This window comes from Elephas maximus, chromosome 19, assembly GCF_024166365.1.
Source record: "Elephas maximus indicus isolate mEleMax1 chromosome 19, mEleMax1 primary haplotype, whole genome shotgun sequence".
NCBI classification, from domain to species: domain Eukaryota; kingdom Metazoa; phylum Chordata; class Mammalia; order Proboscidea; family Elephantidae; genus Elephas; species Elephas maximus.
In genome coordinates this window covers 58,003,601-58,022,426 of record NC_064837.1, presented here as the reverse complement: position 1 = coordinate 58,022,426, position 18,826 = coordinate 58,003,601, and the positions used below count along the sequence as shown (strand labels likewise).

Sequence of the window (18,826 nt, the reverse complement as noted above, 5' to 3'; positions counted from 1 at the left end):
AGTGGATCACTTTCAAAACAAGACAAGAGATGTAAATATATATATATATATATATATATGTGTGTAAATCTCTGGCAAAAACTATTCTGCTATTTTAATCTTTCATCTCGTTTCAAAAGTGAGCCACTAAGTGGTTTATATATATATAAATAAAATGGGCTTGGAGTTGGAAGGCATGAGTTTGAGTCTTGCTCTACAATGTATCAGCTTTCTGATTAGGGGAGAAATTATGCTCCGTGAGCCTCAGTTTTCTCACCTATGAAATGAGAATAATAATACTATTCATATGATAACGAGCCCTGGTGGAACAATGGTTAAGCACTAAGCTGCAGTGGTTAAGTGCTTGGCTGCTAACCAAAAGGTCAGTTGTTCAAACGTACCAGCTGCTCCACAGGAGAAAGACATGGCAGTCTGCTTCCATAAAGATTGCTGTTGTTTTAGGTGCCACTGAATCGGTTCCGACTCATGGTGACCCCATGTACAACAAAGCAAAACACTACCTGGTCCTGCACCATTCTCACAATTGTTGCTATGTTTGGGCCCACTGTTTCAGCCACCATGTCAATCCATCCCTTTGAGAGTCTTCCTCTTTTTCACTGACCCTCTACTTTATCAAGCATGATATCTTTCTCCAGGGACTAGTCCCTACTGCTAACACGTCCAAAGTACCTGAGACAAAGTCTCGACATCCTTGTTTCTAAGGAGCATTCTGGCTGTACTTCTTCCAAGATAGACTTGTTCCTTCTTCTGGCAGCCATGGTATGATCAATATTCTTCGTCAATACCATAACTAAACGGTATCAATTCTTCTTCGGTCTTCCTTATTCATTGTCCAGCTTTCACATTCATATAAGGCAACTGAAAATACCATGGCTTGGGTCAGGCATACCTTAGTCCTTAAAGTGACATCTTTGATTTTTTAACACTTTAAAGAGGTCTTTTGCTGCAGATTTGCCCAGTGCAATACGCCATTTGATTTCTTGACTGCTGCTTCCATGGGTGTTGACTGTAGATCTAAGTAAAATGAAATCCTCAACAACTTCAATCTTTTCTCCATTAAGATTAAAAACCAAAAATCTGTTGCCGTTGAGTCGATTCTGACTCATAGTGACCCTACAGGATAGAGTAGAACTGCCCCATAGAGTTTCCAAGGAGCACCTGGTGGATTCAAACTGCCAACCTTTTGGTTAACAGCCATAATTCTTAACTATTATGCCACCAGGGTTCCACCATTAAGATTACAGCCTTGAAAACCCTATGGAGCAGACTCAGCAGCAATGGGCATTGAACTCATATGAATATTGAGGACCTAAATGAAATATTTATGGAAAAATATAGTCTCAATAAATAATTCCTCCCTCCTTCCAGACCTTTTTTCATTCTTCCCTTTCTCCTTTCCTTTCTTTAGTACACTTTTGATACTGCTATTATAATAACTGTTATTAAATGCTTTATTAAGTACTAGGCACTGTACTAAGCATTTTTTCAACATTGTTTTATTTAGTGCTTAGAACAACTTATGAGGTAAGTACTCCTCCTCCATTTTACAAATGAGGAAACTGGATTCCAGAGAGTGCAGGTAACTCACTCATGGTCATGTAAGTGGCTGGTATTCAAATTCATGCTTGTCAGACTCTAAAGCTTAGGCTTTCTTTCACACTAACGAACGTTTAATTTGCTTTAATATCGACTAATCAGGCTTCATACATTCCTTCAGATCAACTTAAATACTTCCGTTTATACTCTCATTAAGTAAGCATTTTTGTTTGCTATCTTATATCTCACTCTCGGTCTGCTTCCCCCATTTAACAAAAAGCAAAATACACAGGGCGTAAAGGGCAAGTCAGTGGCAAATTCAACTTTTGGAGTAATAAAATTTCTTTTTGCTACAAGCCTTTTTCTTCTCAATGGACTAAAAAGGATATTTTCCCATGATCCTTCCTCATGGAAGGGATGGAGTAATGGCAACCAAAGCATAAGCATCATCTTTTAAATAGACATTTAGACAAAAGATTGATCGCTTTCCTAATGTACTGTATTATATAACATATACACACTTTAGAAATAATCACAGAATCTAAGAGATGTCACAGTAACTATCAACTTCTGCCATATTAAAAATGTAAGAGACTGGGCCAGTCTGGTGTCAAGGTGAAGAGCTTCCATTTTGAAGTCAGACACAGGTTGGGTCCTGGCTTAGTCACTTACTGACTTAACTTGTGTGACCTCACCTCTTGAAGTCTGTTTTCTCAACTGGAAAAATGGTGTCAGTAATAGCTGCTAACCTCAGAGTTCTTGTGAATAAAGACTGAATGAGACAGTATGGGAAGTGCCCCATAAATGCTAATATTATTTTTGTTTTGTTGTTGTGTTGTTATTACTTTTACGAGGTAACTCACAAAATAGGATATCAATTCTAATTCACTACCACATGTCACTGTATACATACAAAAATATTAAGAAAAGCTGATTTGAAAAAAAATTATTAGATATGATGCCCGCAAAATTAAATGGCTTCATTTATGCATGTGAAAACGAAGATAAGTAATATTTATTTATTCTAGAATTACTCATCCCACTAAGGGATGCTTGGGATTCCCTAAATGACACTACAGGGTGTCCTCATAACAACTTCTGCAGAACAAGTACTCTAAGCATCACATTGCAAGGCAAGACAAGCATTCAACTGCTGCTCTTTCTTATACTGAAACTACTCCAGTAACAACAAACAGCAAAATATGCGTGAAGGGACTTACAATCCTTTTTTTCCAAAAGGAGTCAACAGTTGAGCTGCTGATTTAACCCAGAATTGTCATTTTGAATTTTGTTGATAAGCAGCCTTGAGGTGCAGCAAAATGGAACATTGCAAAAAAAAGCACAGATGGTATCAAACCACTCACATCACAGATGTAAGTGTGAATCTCCCGCCCTTGTGAAATATGTTTCGGCCTGGGCTTGTTCAAGTGCACGGGCTGGTTTTACAAGATTCGAGTGAGTATGTGTGTGTGTGCGTACACATGTGTGTTGGTTCAAATGGTTCAATATGCCTTATTGTTTCAAAATAAGACTGAAACATTAAAAGTGTATTTTATATATACATTTTATATATAGCCATCAAAAATATGATACTAATTCATAAAAAAGTGAAAAGAAATTTAAAATGCAAAAACTTTTATGTGTCAGTTTCATTTTCTTTTCTTTCTTTTTTAAACGTTGCTTACCTGTGAAGACTTGGCAAGCTTCTGAGTATATTCCTTCTCAATCTGCTTCAGTTTGCTGTTGGCCTGAAAAACACATGGACATGAACACACACACGGTGACCTGTGAGCTTGGTATCTCTTCCACATGCCTATCACCAGGCAGCTGGGAGGACTGCCAGCTGCACCGCCCTTCTGGGGCAGCCAGAAAACCACAGGGCTTGTCTTTGATCTAACGCCAACTATTCATCACTTAAAAAGAAAAAAAAAAAAAAAAAAGATCTCTCCTGCCAATTATTAGACAAACATAAGACTTCTGGGGATAGAAAGCGAGAGAGAGAAGGAGACAGAAATAGACACAGCAAAAGTGTGAAGACTGAGAAGATAAATAAAGAGGGGAAAGGAGAAGAAACAGGAGAAGGAAAAGGAATAGGGAGAGGGAACTGGGGGAGGTGGAGGTGAAGGTAAATGCAATACTCCCGGACTTGAGTTTAAAGTGTCTCTTTCACCTTAGTTAGATAAAATAGATGCCCCTGGCCAAAGACAGAGCTGAGATTTTTGGACTCACTGAGCAAACAGGGAGCCTTCGCTCTGCCTCACACCCATGAGCTATTTTTTGAAGTGGCCAAACAAAAACCAAACCAGTTGCTGTTGAGTTGATTCCGACTCATCAAACAATTTTTACGTCCTGGAACTAGTGTGGCGTTTCCAGAATATTCCACATTACTTAGAACTAGATTGTTTCCTTTGCCATTCAAATTCTGATCCCTTCTCAACAGGAGCATTTGGGATCTCATTCTCTCTGCAGTGTTTGGAAATGTCATGGTGACATGCCCGAGACTGGGCCTTTTCCCACCCATCATACAGGCACTACGTAGGCCCTTTCAATCTGAGCTTGGAGGGCCTTCATTTCTGGGGAAGGTTTTGGACATTACTCTAACGGTTTCTGCCCCACTTTTTCCCCTGGTCTCTTTCTCTCTGCAACTCTGTTGACCTCTCAAATTTATCATCTTTTTTTCTTATTGCTTCTATTTTCCACTTTTCTGTCTCTTTGATCTTTCCTAGTGATTTCCTCAACTTTTTTTTTTCCCCCAGGGGGAATTTTTTTATTATGGTAAAATACATATAACAAAAAGTTCGCCATTTTAATCATTTTCAAGTGTCTAATTGAGTGACATTCAACATGTGGTGTTACCATCACCACATCCATTTCCAAAAGTTTGATATCACCTCAAACGGAAACCCAGTGCCCTTCAGCAATAGCTCCCCATTTTCCCCTTCCTCCCACCCCTGTTGTTGTTGTTGTGTGCCACCGAGTTGATTCTGACTCAAAGCTGCCCTATAGGACAGAGTAGAAATGCCCCATAGGGTCTTCTCAGCTGTAATCTTTACAGAAGCAGATCATCATGTCTTTTCTCCTGCAGGGTGGCTGGTAGGTTTGAACCGCTAACCTTTTGGTTAGCAACCAAGTGCTTAACCATTGGACCACCAGGGTTCCTTTCCCCCCAGCTCCTAGTAACCACTTTTGTCTTTATGACTTTACCTATTCTAGATATTTCATGTAAGTGGGATCCTAAAATATTTGTCCTTTTGTGTCTGACTTATTTCACTTAGCATACTGTTCTCAAGGTTCATCCATGTTATAGTATGTATCGAAACTTCATTTCTCTTTATGGTTGAATAATATTCCATTGTATGGATATACCACATTGTGTTTATCCATTCATTTGCTCATGAATGCTTGGGTGTTTCCACCTTTTGGTTATTGTGAATAATGCTGTAATCACCATTGGTGTACCATATTTGGTTGAGTCCCTGCTTTCAAAACTCTTGGTTACATACCTAGAAGTGAAATTACTGACATATGGTGATTCTATGTTTAACTTTTTGAGGAACTGTCAATTGTTTTCCAAAGCGGCTACACCATTTCACAATCCCACCAGCAGTGAAAGAGGGCTCCAACTTCTCCACATGCTCATGACCACTTGCTAGTTTTTGGTTTTTTTTCTGATAATAGCCATCCTAGTGAGGGTAAGGTGGTATCTAATTGTGGTTTTGATTTGCATTTCCCTAATGACTAACAATCTTGAGCATCTTTTCATATGCTTATTATCCATTTGCATATCTTCTTTGGGGAAATGTCTATTCAAGTCCTTTGTTCATTTTTTTTATTGGGTTTTCTTTTTCTAAGTTTTATTTATTTTGTTGTTGAGAATATACACAGCAAAACACACCAATTCAACAGTTTCTAGATGTACAATTCAGTGACACTGATTACATTCTTCAAGTTGTGCAACCATCCTCACCCTCCTTTTCTGAGTTGTTCCTCCCTCATTAACATAAACTCACTGCCCTCTAAGGTTCCCATCTAATCTTATAAGTTGCTGTTGTCAATTTGATCCCAGATAGATGGTTCTTAAAAGAGCATAATGCTCAAGGCAGACCTTTTTTACTAGTTAAGTTAAACTACTGTTTGGTTTTAAGATGACTTCAGGGGATATTTTTGTTCTAAGGATTAAAGATTATCCCTCCATGGTTCCAAAGAGTCTACAGTTCATGAGAATTTGAAATTGTGTTCTACATTGTCCCCCTTTTGATCAGGGTTCTTTTACGGACTCTTTGATCAAAATGTTCAGTAATGTTAGCCAAGCACCATCCAGTTCTTCTGGTCTCATGGCAAAGGAGGCAAGTGTGCATGAAGGGCGATTTCTTTTAGTTTTAATTTTCAACTTACTACATTGAATTAAAAAAAAAAATTGTGTCATCACGTTTGTAATTTCCAAGAGTTCTTTCTGGTTCTCTGGACACCATTATGATCACCCATATTTTTACACATGAGGGAACGTAGGCACACAGAGGTTAAGTAACTTATCCAGGATCACACAGCCAGGAAGTGATGGAGGTAGGCCTCAATCTCACACAATTTGGCTCAGCGCACGGGTGCTTCACCATGTACAGTGCATAGCATAATGCCTCTCAATATAGTCCCTATTCATTCTGCGATTATTATATGCACCCACCCACCCACTTAAATTTTTTTTTCCTGTTCCCTCCAGCATCTGTGTTTTTCTGAGTTCCTTTTATTTATTTACTTTTTCCAGCCTGTTTTGGTCACTTCAGATAACTTCCTCAAACATCTGGTAACCTTTGGTGTTCTTATTTAAGTGAGGCCTTCAAAAGTTGAGTAGAAGCTCAATTGTCCACCGGCACGCGTATGTATGGGTGGGCCTTATCACAGGGGCCTGGATTCTACCATGTCCATATTTGACTAGACTTTCCTCCCAGACAGTTTGGCCAGAACTGTATCCTCTAGTTCAGGGGCATAGATCTGCTAGCAATGTTATCAGAGGGGCACCTGGGTGTTGAAGATACAGACTCTCACACAAATCCCTTTTCATCTTTTCCCTTAGCTGTACATTGTTCTATCTCTCTGGAGGGTAAACCAGGTGTGGGGTTGGGTACGGTCATGGAATCAAATCTGAGTCATCTGATCTGGGTCATCTGAATGCCCTTAGATAGACTTTCAATCATTCCTCTTATTCTCCGTTCTACCCATACCCAGTTCCCTCGATTCCTGAGCCTCCCCAAAGTTCTGCAGCAGGAGAGAGTTTGCTGATTCTAGCTGGCATCCCCCAAACCTCTTTCTCTCAGAGGTGGTTCAATTTTCAGTGTTCTCAGTTCTGCTGAGTACCTTTCACTTGCCCAGCCCCATCTCAAATTCGAAAATGCTGCTGATTTCTTATGTCTACTGCTGTCTACCTTCTTGTTCTCTTTGCAAAAATTATAGTATAAAAATATTGATGCCTGGGTCCCATTCCCAGAGGTTCTGATTTAATTGGTCTGGGGCATAAGCCAGGCACTAGGATTTTAAAAATCTCCACAGCTATTTGTAATGTTCAGTCAAGTCAAACACCTTGATTCAGGCTTTTTTTAATTTTGTTACTTTCATTTTGATGTGTTTCCTGAGGGAGTGGAGACAAACAGATTGTCCTCTCTGTCCACCATGTTTAACTGTAAATGCTTTCTTTATTTTGACCTCATAAATGGGAGTAGGATGAGATTTTGTGCTCCCAGTCTACTCTGGGTGCACCTCTATCGTAGAACAAAGCCTGAATTGTTCATTGTTGGTTAACTTGTCTCCCTCTCCCACTAGATTGTGAGATCCTAGAAGGCTGGCCTTGGCCCCTAACATGGTGCTTGGCACATAAATGTTTACCTGATGAATGAGTGAATTCAGTACAAGTACTCTTCCTTTTCTATCACCTCTGCTGATACCTCTGAAGTCATCCTATCATAACCATGTGTTTTATGGACTTCATTCAAAAGCGGTTCTTTAGAGTTCATGCCATAGACTTCTTTGCATCAACAATCCTATCAAGTACTCAGGGTAGTTTTGTGTTTTCCAGAGCAGTGAGGGCACATGAATACCACTATTTTTTCAGTGACCCATCAGACTCTATAATTAATAAAGCCACTCTTCATTAACAGAATTAAAGCCACTTGGAACCTCTTGAGATTTATTTGTCTTAGTTCACACTCTGCCAATGTTACTTATCACTAAATGCTTGCTAAAGTATTTGTCATTTATTTAATAAACACTTCAACAGCTCTTTCCATGTGTCAGGCACTGTTCTAAGTGCTTTGAAAATATTTACCCACCAGAACATCTAAAAATTAATTACAGTGTCATAAAGATTAAGTTACTTTTCCCTAGAAAAGTGGGAGGCAGAGATGCTGGTTAGTACAGGCAAGTCCGTGTATATCTCAGTTGCAGTTACTCTTCAAGAGCTTGTAGCTAAAGGCCTCATTCCCAGCCTTGAAACCTCACCCACCCAAAAAAAAAAAAAAGAAAAAAAAACTTTTTTTTTTTTTTCCCCCAAATAAGCTTGTTTAAAATGAAACATTCAATTCATGCATCCATTCTGAGAAACTGGAATATATCAGTGAACGAAACAGATCAAATTTCTTCCTATCTCCATGAAAGGAATTCATCAGTCAGAAAAAGGCCAGGGGCCAACTGTGGATCAGACCATCAATTACTTATATGCAAGTTCAAGTGGAAGCTGAAGGAAATTAGACCAAGTCCACAAGAGCCAAAGTATGACTTCGAATATATCCCACCTGAATTTAGAGACCATCTCAAGAATAGATTTGACTCATTGAACACTAACGATTCAAGACCAGACGAACTGTGGAATGACATCAAGGACCCTGTACATGAAGAAGACAAGAGGTCTTGAAAAGAAAGAAAAGACCAAAAGAGAATCTGAAACTTGCTCTTGAACATCAAATAGCTAAAGTGAACAGAAAAATGATGAAGTAAAAGAGCTAAATGGAAGATTTCAAAGGGCGGCTCAAGAAGAAAAAGTATTATAATGAAGTGTGTAAAGACCTGGTGTTAGAAAACCAAAAGGGAAGAACACGTCTAGCATTTCTCAAACTGAAAGAACTGAAGAAAAAATTCAAGCCATGAGTTGCAAAACTGAAGGGTTCCATGAGCAAAGCACTGAACGATACAGGAAGCATCAAAAGATGGAAGGACTACACAGAGTTACTGTACCAAAAAGAACTGGCTGATGATCAATCATTTCAGGAGACTGCATATGATCAAGAACCAATGATACTGAAGGAAGAAATTCAAGCTGCACTGAGGCACTGGAGGAAAAACAAGGCTCTAGAAATTGACGGAAAACCAACTGAGATGTTTTACAACCAGATGCAGCACTGGAGGTGCTCACTTATCTATGCCAAGAAACTTGGAAGACAGCTACCTGGCCAACGGACTGGAAGAGATCTATATTTATGCCTATTCCAAAGAAAGTTGATCCAAATGAATTTGGAAATTATCAAACAATATCATTAATATCATGTCCAAGTAAAATTTTGCTGAAGATCATGCAAAAGCAGTTGTAACAGTATATTGACCGGAACTGCCAGAAATTCAAGCTGGATTAATAAGAGGACATGGAACAAGGGATATCAGTGCTGATGTCAGATGGATCCTGGCCGAAAGCAGAGAATACCAGAAAGATGTTTATCTATGTTTTATTGACTATGCAAAGGCATTCGACTGGGTGGATCAGAACCAATTATGGATAATATTGTGAAGAATGGGAATCCCAGAACACTTAACTGTGCTCATGCCTGTACATAGACTAAAAGGCAGTCATTCGAATGGGACAAGGGGATACCGCGTGGTTTAAAGTCAAGAAAGGTGTGCATCAGGGTTGTATCCTTTCACCATACTTATTCAATCTGTATGCTGAGCAAATTTATCTGAGAAGCTGGATTACGTAAGGAAAAACAGGGCTTCAGGATGGGAGGATGACTCATTAACAACCTGTGATATGCAGATAACAAAACCTTGCTTGCTGAAAGTGAGGAGAACTTGAAACACTTACCGATGAAGACCAAAGACTACACACCCTTCAGTGTGGATTACACCTCAACATAAAGAAAATAAAATTCCTCACAACTGGACCAATAAGCAACATCGTGATAAATGAGGAGAAGATTGAAGTTGTCAAAGATTTGATTTTACTTGGATCCACAATCAACACCCATGGAAGCAGCAGTCAAGAAATCAACGATGCATTGCATTGGGCAAATCTGCTGCAAAAGACCTCTTTAAAGTGTTAAAAAACAAAGATGGTACTTTAAGGACTAAAGTGCACCTGACCCAAGCCATGGTATTTTCAATCACCTCATATGCATGCAAAACCTTGGCAATGAATAAGGAAGACTGAAGAATTGATACTTTTGAATTATGGTGTAGGCAAAAAAAACTCAATATACCATGGACTGCCAAAAGAAGGAACAAATCTCTCTTGGAAGAAGTACAGCCAGAGTGCTTCTTAGAAGCTAAGGTGGTAACGCTCCATTTCACATACTCTGGACATGTTATCAAAAGGGATCAGTCCCTGGAGAAGGATATCATGCTTGATAAGGTAAAGAGCGAAAAAGAGGAAGACCTTCAATGAGACGGACTGACACAGTGTCTGCAACTTTGGGCTCAGGCATAAAAAAGATCACGAGGACTGCGCAGGACTGGGCAGTGTTTCGTTCTGTTGTACACAGGGCCGCTATGAGTTGGAACCAACTCAACGGCAGCTAACAAACAACCAACACCACCACCTTCATGGAATGTCTATTCTAGACAGTATACAACTTATAAAAATCATAATATTCTATTTTTTTTATTTTAAATATTCTATTGTGCATTAGATAAAAATTTACAGAGGAAATTAGTTTCCCGTTCAATAGTTTGTACATTAAGTGGTCCATGACATTGGTTTCATTCCCCATAATGTATCAGCATTCTTCCCATTTCCATCCTGGGCTCCCTGCTTCCTTTCATCCTGATTTTGTACCCCTTCCTGCCTTCTCATCTTTGCTTTTGGGGAAACGCTGCCCTTTTGATCTTGTGTAATTGATTATTCTAAGGAACAAGTGTTATTGTTTATTTCATAAGCCTGTCTATCGTTTGGCTGAAAGAAGGTGGTCTCTGGGAATGGCTTCAGTTCCAGTTCAGATGGGTGTCTTAGGGCCATAGTCTTAGGTGTTCCTCAAGTCTCTGTCAGACCAGTAAATCTTGTCTTCTTTGTGAATTTCATTTTTTTATTCTACAATTTTTCTCCTGGTCTGTCCAGGACCCTCTGTTGTTATCCCAGTCAGAGCAGTCGGCAGTGGTAGCCAGGCACCATCTAGTTCTTCTGGTCTTGGGGTCATGTAGGCTGTGGTTCATGTTGTCCGTTAGTTCTCTGAACTAATTGAGTTTTCGGTTTTCTTCACTCTCCTTTGCTCTGTACCGTAAGAGATCAAGAGAGGTATCTTAGATAGCTGCTCACAAGCTTTTTAAGACCTGAGACAATACTCACCAAAGTAGAATGCAGAACTTTGTGAACTATGTTGTGCCATTGATGTAGATGTCTCAAGTCTATGCTCGTCCACCTTTGTGCCTAGGAATTTTGTCCCACAAGGTGTTTGGTTATGTCTAAGAACTTGCCCTGACTGTGACCCTTGTGTGCTCTACTGTCTATATTTATAAGTAGCACCTACAGTCATGTATATAGAAATATCTACCACCAAACCTGTATCTGTAGGTGGGTGTGTTCCCTTACACCCTCCCATGCCTCTTGGCATATTTATCTACCTATATATCCATTTTTAAATTACTGTTTGTTAACACTACTGTTGCAGGAACATCTATGCTATAGCAATTACCACTGTTGCCCTTTGTTCTTGCATTCCTCTCAGTGTCCTCCCATGCCCTGATCATGTTTTGCTGACTTCCCACATACTGTATATTTCCTTTCCTTTCACCAATATTAACACGTGTCTCCTATCCATTTGGTAATTTTACCTCCCTCCCCCACCTTTCCCTGGTAACCATCAAAGAATGTTTTGTTTTTTGTGTGTAAAACTTTTCTTTCTTTATAATGGTGATCTCATATAACATTTGTCGTTTTGTGATTGACTTAGTTCACTCAGCATAATGGCCTCCAAATTCATCCATGTTGTGAGATGTTTCATGGCTTTGTCATTGTTCTTTATCGTTGTATAGTATTCCATTGTGTGTATATACCACAGTTCGTTAATCCATTCATCTGTTGATGGGCATTTAGGTTGTTTTCATCTTTTTGCTATTTTGAATAATGCTACAATGAACATGGGTGCACATACGTCTATTCATATCATGGCTCTTATTTCTTTAGGGTATATACCTAGGAGCGGAATTGCTTTGTCTTCATGCGTTTGTTAGCCATCTGAATGTCTTTTTTTGGTGAAGTGTCTGTTCCTATCCTTTGTCCATTTTTTTTAACTGGATTGTTTGTTTTTTGTTGTTGAGGTGCTGAAGTTTTCCATAAATTTTAGAGATCATACAGACCTTTGTCAGATATGTCATAGCCAAATTTTTTTTTTCCCCAGCCTGTAGGTTCTCTTTTTACTCTTCTGGAGAAGTCTTTTGATAAATATAAGTGTTTAATTTTTAGGAGGTCCCATTTATCTAGTTCATATCCTACTGTCTGTGCATTTTTAGTTATGTTTGGTATTCTATTTATGCCATATATTAGGGCCAGAATCAACTCAATGGCACTGGGTTTTTTTTGGGGGGGGGTAGCATTGTCCCTGCTTTTTCTTCCATCACCTTTATAGTTTTGAGTTTTATATTTAGGTCTTTGATGCATTTTGAGTTAGTTTTTGTGTATGGTGTGAGATATGGGCCATGTTTCATTTTTTTACAAATGGACATCCAGTTTTGTCAGCACTATTTGTTAAAGAGACTGTCTTTTCCCCATTTAATGGACTCTGGCCCTCTGACAAAGATCAGATGTCCATAGGTGGATGGGTTTATGTCTGGGTTCTCAATTCTGTTCCACTGGTCTATGTGTCTGTCGTTGTACCAGTACCAGGTTGTTTTGACTACTATGATTGTATAGCAGGTTTTGAGATCAGGTAGTGTGAGGCCTCCTACTTTGTTGTTCTTCAAAAATGCTTAAAAGTCATAATATTTTAGATGGCGCCAAGTACTATGGAGAAAGATAAAACAGCAAAGGGAGATGGGAAGTGTTAAAAGACAGGATGTGGTTTAAAATTTTAAAGCAACAGAAGTCAGGAAAGGTCTCACTGCAAGGGTTATGTATATATGTGAGCCATGGTGAACTCTAGCGAGAGTGTTCTAGTCAGAGGGAAAAGCCAGTATAAAGGCCCCGAGACAGGGGCATGACTGGCATGTGCAAGGAATAGTGAGAGGCCAGTGTGGTTGGGTCAGCGAGTAATGTATCCCTCTGAGAACACGAGGTACAAGAGAGAATAAGTGGTCAGATCCTGCACGGTCTTGCAAGCAACTATAAGGAATTTGGCTTTTAATATGAGTGAAATGGGAAGCCACTGAAGGGTTTTCAGTAGAGGAGTGGCATAATTTGATTTATGTATTCATCAGATAACTCTAGCTCTTGTTTGGAGGCACGAATTAAGCAGGCAGTTGGGAGGCTTCTGTAAGTAATCCAGGATTGTGACAGAGGCTGTAGTGAGAAGCAGTCAGATTTTGAAAAAAAAGTAGAACCAACTGGATATGATGTATGACAGAGATGAGTCAAGGATGACTTCAAGATTTTTGTTCCAAGTTACTAGAAGAATGGGTTGCCATTATCTGACATGGGAAAAAATGTGGGTAGAACAGGTTTTGGGCCAAGATCAAGAGACCAGCTTTGGACATAATAAGTGTGGAGATGCCTAGTAGACATCCATCCAGTGTTGAGTTGAATACTGGAATATACAAGCACTGGGTTCAGGGGAGAAGTCTAGGTTGAGAAGTATAAATTTTGAAGTCCACCAGTATGTAAATGGTGCATAAAACCATGATATTGGAAGAGACCACAAAGTACCAACTGCATATAAAAGAGAAGTATACTGAGCCCTAGGTCTGCAAATGTTAAAAGGTTGGGGAACTGAATAGAAAAGCAGACTGAGGAGTAATGGGTAGAGAGATGAGAAAGAAATCGGGATAATATGGAATCCTGCAACCAAGTAAAGGAAGTGTTTCAAGGACGTGTCAAATGTTACAGAGAAATGACACCATGGGTTGAGCAACATGGAGGTCATTGGTGATACGGATAAGAGCAGTTTCAGTGAGTGGCAGGGACTAAAGCAAGATTAGTGGGGACTCGAGAGAGAAGAGGAAAACTGGAGCAGAATATAGACAACTTATTCAGAGCTTTTTTTTAAAAGAGGAGGAGAGAAATGGGGTGGAAGCTGCAGGGGAAGTGGGTGATTTGTTTTTTCTTTTTTGTAAGATGGGAGAAAGAACAACATGTTTGTAGGTTGCTGGGGAAGATCTGGCAGTCCAAAACCCTCCAGTGCCGTTGAGTCGATTCCGACTCATAGCGACCCTATAGTACAGAGTAGAACTGCCCCATAGAGTTTCCAAGGAATGCCTGGTGGATCTGAACTGCCGACCCTTGGGTTAGCAGCCATAGCACTTAACCACTACGCCACCAGGGTTTCCGATCTGGCAGTAGAGAGAGAAAAATATATGATGTGGGAGAGTTTCTGGAGACATGTTCTTGAGTAAAAGAGAAGCTCTGTGAATACAACTGTGGTCAGTTCTGGTGTTCATTTCTGTTTTCTTTTTCTTTTTCTCTGATCAGTCTGGTTATTAATTTTGTTGATCTAAAAAATAAAACCGCTGCTTTTGGTTTCCTAATTTTTGCTACTGTTTTTCTCGGTTCTATTTAGACTTCTGCTCTTATGTGTCTCATTTTCTTCTGTCAGATGCCTGGGCATACTCTGGCACAGTCCAGCCATCTAATTCCAGCACACTCCACGTAAGAGTGTCACACAGCAATGCTGCACAAACGCGGCCCCAGCAATGTGTTCCTTCGCATGGATGCTTCCTCTGCAAAAGGAGCAAGGGAGCATGACAAGAGATGGGCAGGTGAGCAACTGGGATTTTTTTGTGTGTGTGCATGTGCTTTAGGGGAAAGTTTATGGCTCAAGTTAATTTCTCATACAAAAATTTATACACATATTGTTATGTGATATTAGTTGCAATCCCTATAAGGTGACAGCACACTCCCCTTCTCACCCGGGGTTTCTTGTGTCCATTCCTGTCCCTTACTGCCTTCTCATCCTGCCTTCAGGCAGGAGCCACCCATTTGGTCTCATGTATCCGATTCAATTAAGAAGCACACTCCTCACGAGTATTATTTTTTGTTTTATAGTCCAGTCTAATCTTCGTCTGCAGAGTGGGCTTCAGGAATGGTTTTAGTTCTGGGTTAACAGAGTGTCTGGGGGCCACAGTTTCGGGGGTTCCTCCAGTCTCTGTCAGACCGTTAAGTCTGGTCTTTTTACGTGAATTTGAGTTCTGCTCTGCACTGTTCTTCTGCTCCATCTGGGACTCTGTTTTATTCCCTGTCAGGGTGGCCACTGGTGGTAGCTGGGCACCACCTAGTTCTTCTGACAACTGGGATTTTTGATCACAGTTTTTTCCCACTTTGTATTATATCAAAAGCATTTTCCATATCATTAAAATTATTTCAAAACCTAGTTTTAATATTTCATCATGTGGATTGCAATTAAAAAGTATTCTCAGAAATTTAGGAAAAGACTGAATGTTCTGTAGCCATGGTAACAAGTAGTCATCAGGACCAGTTTTAAACCCGTTCAACTGATCAATGACAACTTGCTTCGGTGAACACAATTTTGCAGCCAACCGATAAGTGTGAGTCCCTCTCTTATGAAAGCCAGCCAATCAGAGACAAATTCACTCGAATACACCTGCCTCTGAGTGCCAACCAACTGGCAACAGTTTTACCCAAATAACCATGCTTTTACCAATGATGGCATCCAAGTCTCCCATACCTGAGCTGTACTGTGTCCGAAAACCCTGACCAGCACAGTTGTTCCTTACTACAATAAATGATGAATTCAGCTTTATCTTTTTATTTCAAATACTGAGCATGACTTATTGAACCATTCCTCTACAGCTGGATATTTAGATTGGTTCTAATACTTTATATACAACACCATATTGTTGCTGTTGGTGTGTGCCATCAAATTGATTCCAACTCATAGTGACCCTATAAAGAGAGTAGAACTGCCTTGTAGAGTTCAAGGCTATAATCTTTATTGGAGCATCGCCAGGTCTTTTCTCCAACGGAGCTGCTGGTGGTTAAAACTGCCAACCTTCTGGTTAGCAGTTGAGCACTTAACAATTGCACCACCAGGGCTCCTTGACACTGTGGTATAATCCCTGTGATTTCATTGTAGTGCTGATTACCTTTTTAAGATAAATTCCTAGAAATAGAATTACTAAGTCAGAGTATAGAAACATTTTTAAAGCTCTTTATAAACACTGTCCAATTGCTCTCCAGAAAGGTTTTATCAATTTGCACTTAAACACCAGTGTCTGAGGTGCTCATTATACCATATGCTTGCAAGGATTAAGTATTTTAATTTTAAAAATCCTCCAATGTTACAGGTACAACAGCTTCTTATTTTACTTGCATTTCTTTGTGAGAGTGAACAGACTAGCTGTTTCCATAATTATCTATTCCCCCTTTCTTTCATAGTAGTATAATTTTTGGCTGGCACTTGCTATCCAGAATAAAAATGACATTTTCCAGCCTCATTTGCAGCTGGGTGTGGCCATGTGGCCAAGTCTTGCCCAGTGGCATGTAAGTGGAAGTGGTGTGTGGCAACTTCTGGGAAACTTCCTGAAGAGCCAGCATAATTCTTCTTTGTCTTTCCCACCCCGCTGCCTAGACCTTGGGTGACATGCTGGACCACAAAAATGAGGGCCGCACCATAGGAGAAGCACAGTGGAAAGCCAGAGCATGATCTGAACTCCAAGCTGGCCTTTAATGTGTGGGAGAGAAATAAACTCTCTTGTTTAATCCACTATTATTTGGGATTTTCAGTCACTCACTGATGAATCTAAACCTAATGGACACACCTTTATTTATTGGCTCTATTTCCCGAGTTTTCAGCTGCCTACTAGACATTTCCATCTAAGATGTCCCACTGGAAATCTCAAAATTCGACACCTCTATAATTCCGTGTACTCTGAGGGTAGGAGCTGTGTTACAGTCATGTACTGTCCTCTCCACGTCCCCCCACCAAAGTCAATGCCAAGTGCCATTTAAATATAGGTGCTCAACAAGTGTTTAGGGATTGAAGTTCTTCTCCTTTTCATACAGATCTTTAATCTGGGGGTCCATGGAGAGGCTTTAAGAATCCATGAATCCCCTTAAAATTATAAGCCAGGTTTTAGATACACTGTATTTTTCTGGAAGAGGATCTAAATGTTTCAATAGATATTCAAAGGGGTATGTGACTCCCAAAAAGTTAAGCAGCACTGGCCTATGGCTTCACTATGTTTACAATGGAGCTGCCATTCTGCCACTTCTGAGGGCTTAAAACCACTACTTTTTCTTCATTCAATTGGTCTTTAACATTATTGTTACTTTACCCAGTTCAGGTCTTTCTCAACCTCATGTTGACAATATTCTCCTGTTTTTTCTCCCAGCCTCCATATTTAGCCAACCTCTAATTTACTTCCCTGTCAATACTTTCTCTGCTGAAGAATCCTGCTTACCAACTCCACACTTCTGGTCTGGTACTCAACGTTCTTGATTAGATGGAGCCCCTATCTGTATCAGCATCCCCAAATACTTGATTAGAATAAAAATTCCTTGAAGACAGGAATCTTTGTCTCTTCTATTCACTGATACATCACAAGACTGGCACGTAAGAGGTGTTCAAATGATAACTGAAGAATGAATGAAGGTTTCCAATATGGATTAGCGGGGTTTTCCAGACCACTCTTCTGCTTTGCAGTCTCCACCCATCTGCCATAAAGCTTTTCCCTGATTCTACACATTTTTCAAAGGCCTGTTCAAATGCCGACACTGTTTTCTTTACTCACATCCCTTAAAAGTGATTTGTTTTTCTTCTTTTTATACTCATAGCCCTGGCACTATTCATGTCTGTTCTATGGACTTTTGAAAATACGCCTTATATTTCCTAATAGACTGTAAACTTCTTGAAAGTAGAGACTGTATAGGGCTCATGGCTTTGGCATTGTTACTTTGTCCTTAGCAGTTGCTTGCAAAAGATTGTTTAATGTATAAATGAAAAAGAAAAAAAGAAGTAAGTATGGGCTGAGTTGGTAAGATTTCAGATAGCTTTTTGAGAAAAAGACAGCTTTCTATTTATCATGATTTAGCATATGAAAAGTGGGATAAAGCAGGAAGTTGAAATGTTTATTAATATTTAAAAATATGATATATTACACTTTAGAATCTCTTCTAAAAGGAGATTAAAGATACTTTGGGGGCAAAATGCAAATTGGATTTAAGTATTTATGAGAGGAGGTGTCCAAACTATTTAAATAGAGTTTGTTTCCACTACTCGTCTGTCGGTTTGTTATACTGTGATAGCTTGCATGTTGCTGTGATGCTGGAAGCTATGACAGTGGTATTTCAAATGTCAGCAGGGTCATCCATGGTGGACAGGTTTTAGCAGACCTTCCAGACTACGACAGACTGAGAATAAGGACCTGGCGATCTACTTCTGAAAAAAATTGGCCAGTGAAAACCTTTTGAATAGCAGCAGAACATTGTTTGATATTGCGCTGGAAGACGAGCCCCTCAGATTGGAAGGCACTCAAAATATGACTGGGGAAGAGTTGCTTCCTCAAAGTAGAGTTGACCTTAATGATGTGGATGAAGTAAAAAATTGGGGACTTCATTTGCTGATGTGGCATGGCTCAAAACAAAAAGAAACACCTGTAAACATCCATTAATAATTGGAACATGGAATGTAAGAAGTATGAATCTAGGAGAAGTAGAACACTTGAAGATGGATATCCCAGGCATCATCGATTGAGAAAACACATTGCTGTCAAGTAGATTCCAACTCATAGTGTTCCTAGAGGACAGAGCAGAACTGCCCCATAGGGTTTCCAAGAAGAGGCTGGTGGATTTGAACTGCCAACCTTTTGGTTAGCAACCAAATGCTTAACCACTGCACCACCAGGGCCCTATCCTAGGCATTACTGAGCTGAAATTGACTGGTATTGGCCATTCTAAATCGGACAATCATATGGTCTACTATGCTGGGAATGA

General features: G+C 39.7%; 1 protein-coding gene across 10 annotated transcripts in view; it reads right to left on the bottom strand.

The window, feature by feature from the left end:
* CEP112 (centrosomal protein 112) overlaps nucleotides 1-18,826 on the bottom strand; it is a 470,205-nt gene that overhangs the window by 112,766 nt on the left and 338,613 nt on the right. For 9 of the 10 annotated variants that reach the window (XM_049859721.1, XM_049859720.1, XM_049859713.1 and 6 more), the window contains one exon: nucleotides 3,222-3,284. The exons of the other annotated variant lie outside the window; for it this stretch is intronic. In XM_049859721.1, the coding sequence (XP_049715678.1) occupies nucleotides 3,222-3,284 (63 nt within the window). The remainder of the gene's footprint in view (nucleotides 1-3,221; nucleotides 3,285-18,826) is intronic. 10 annotated transcript variants of the gene reach the window in all.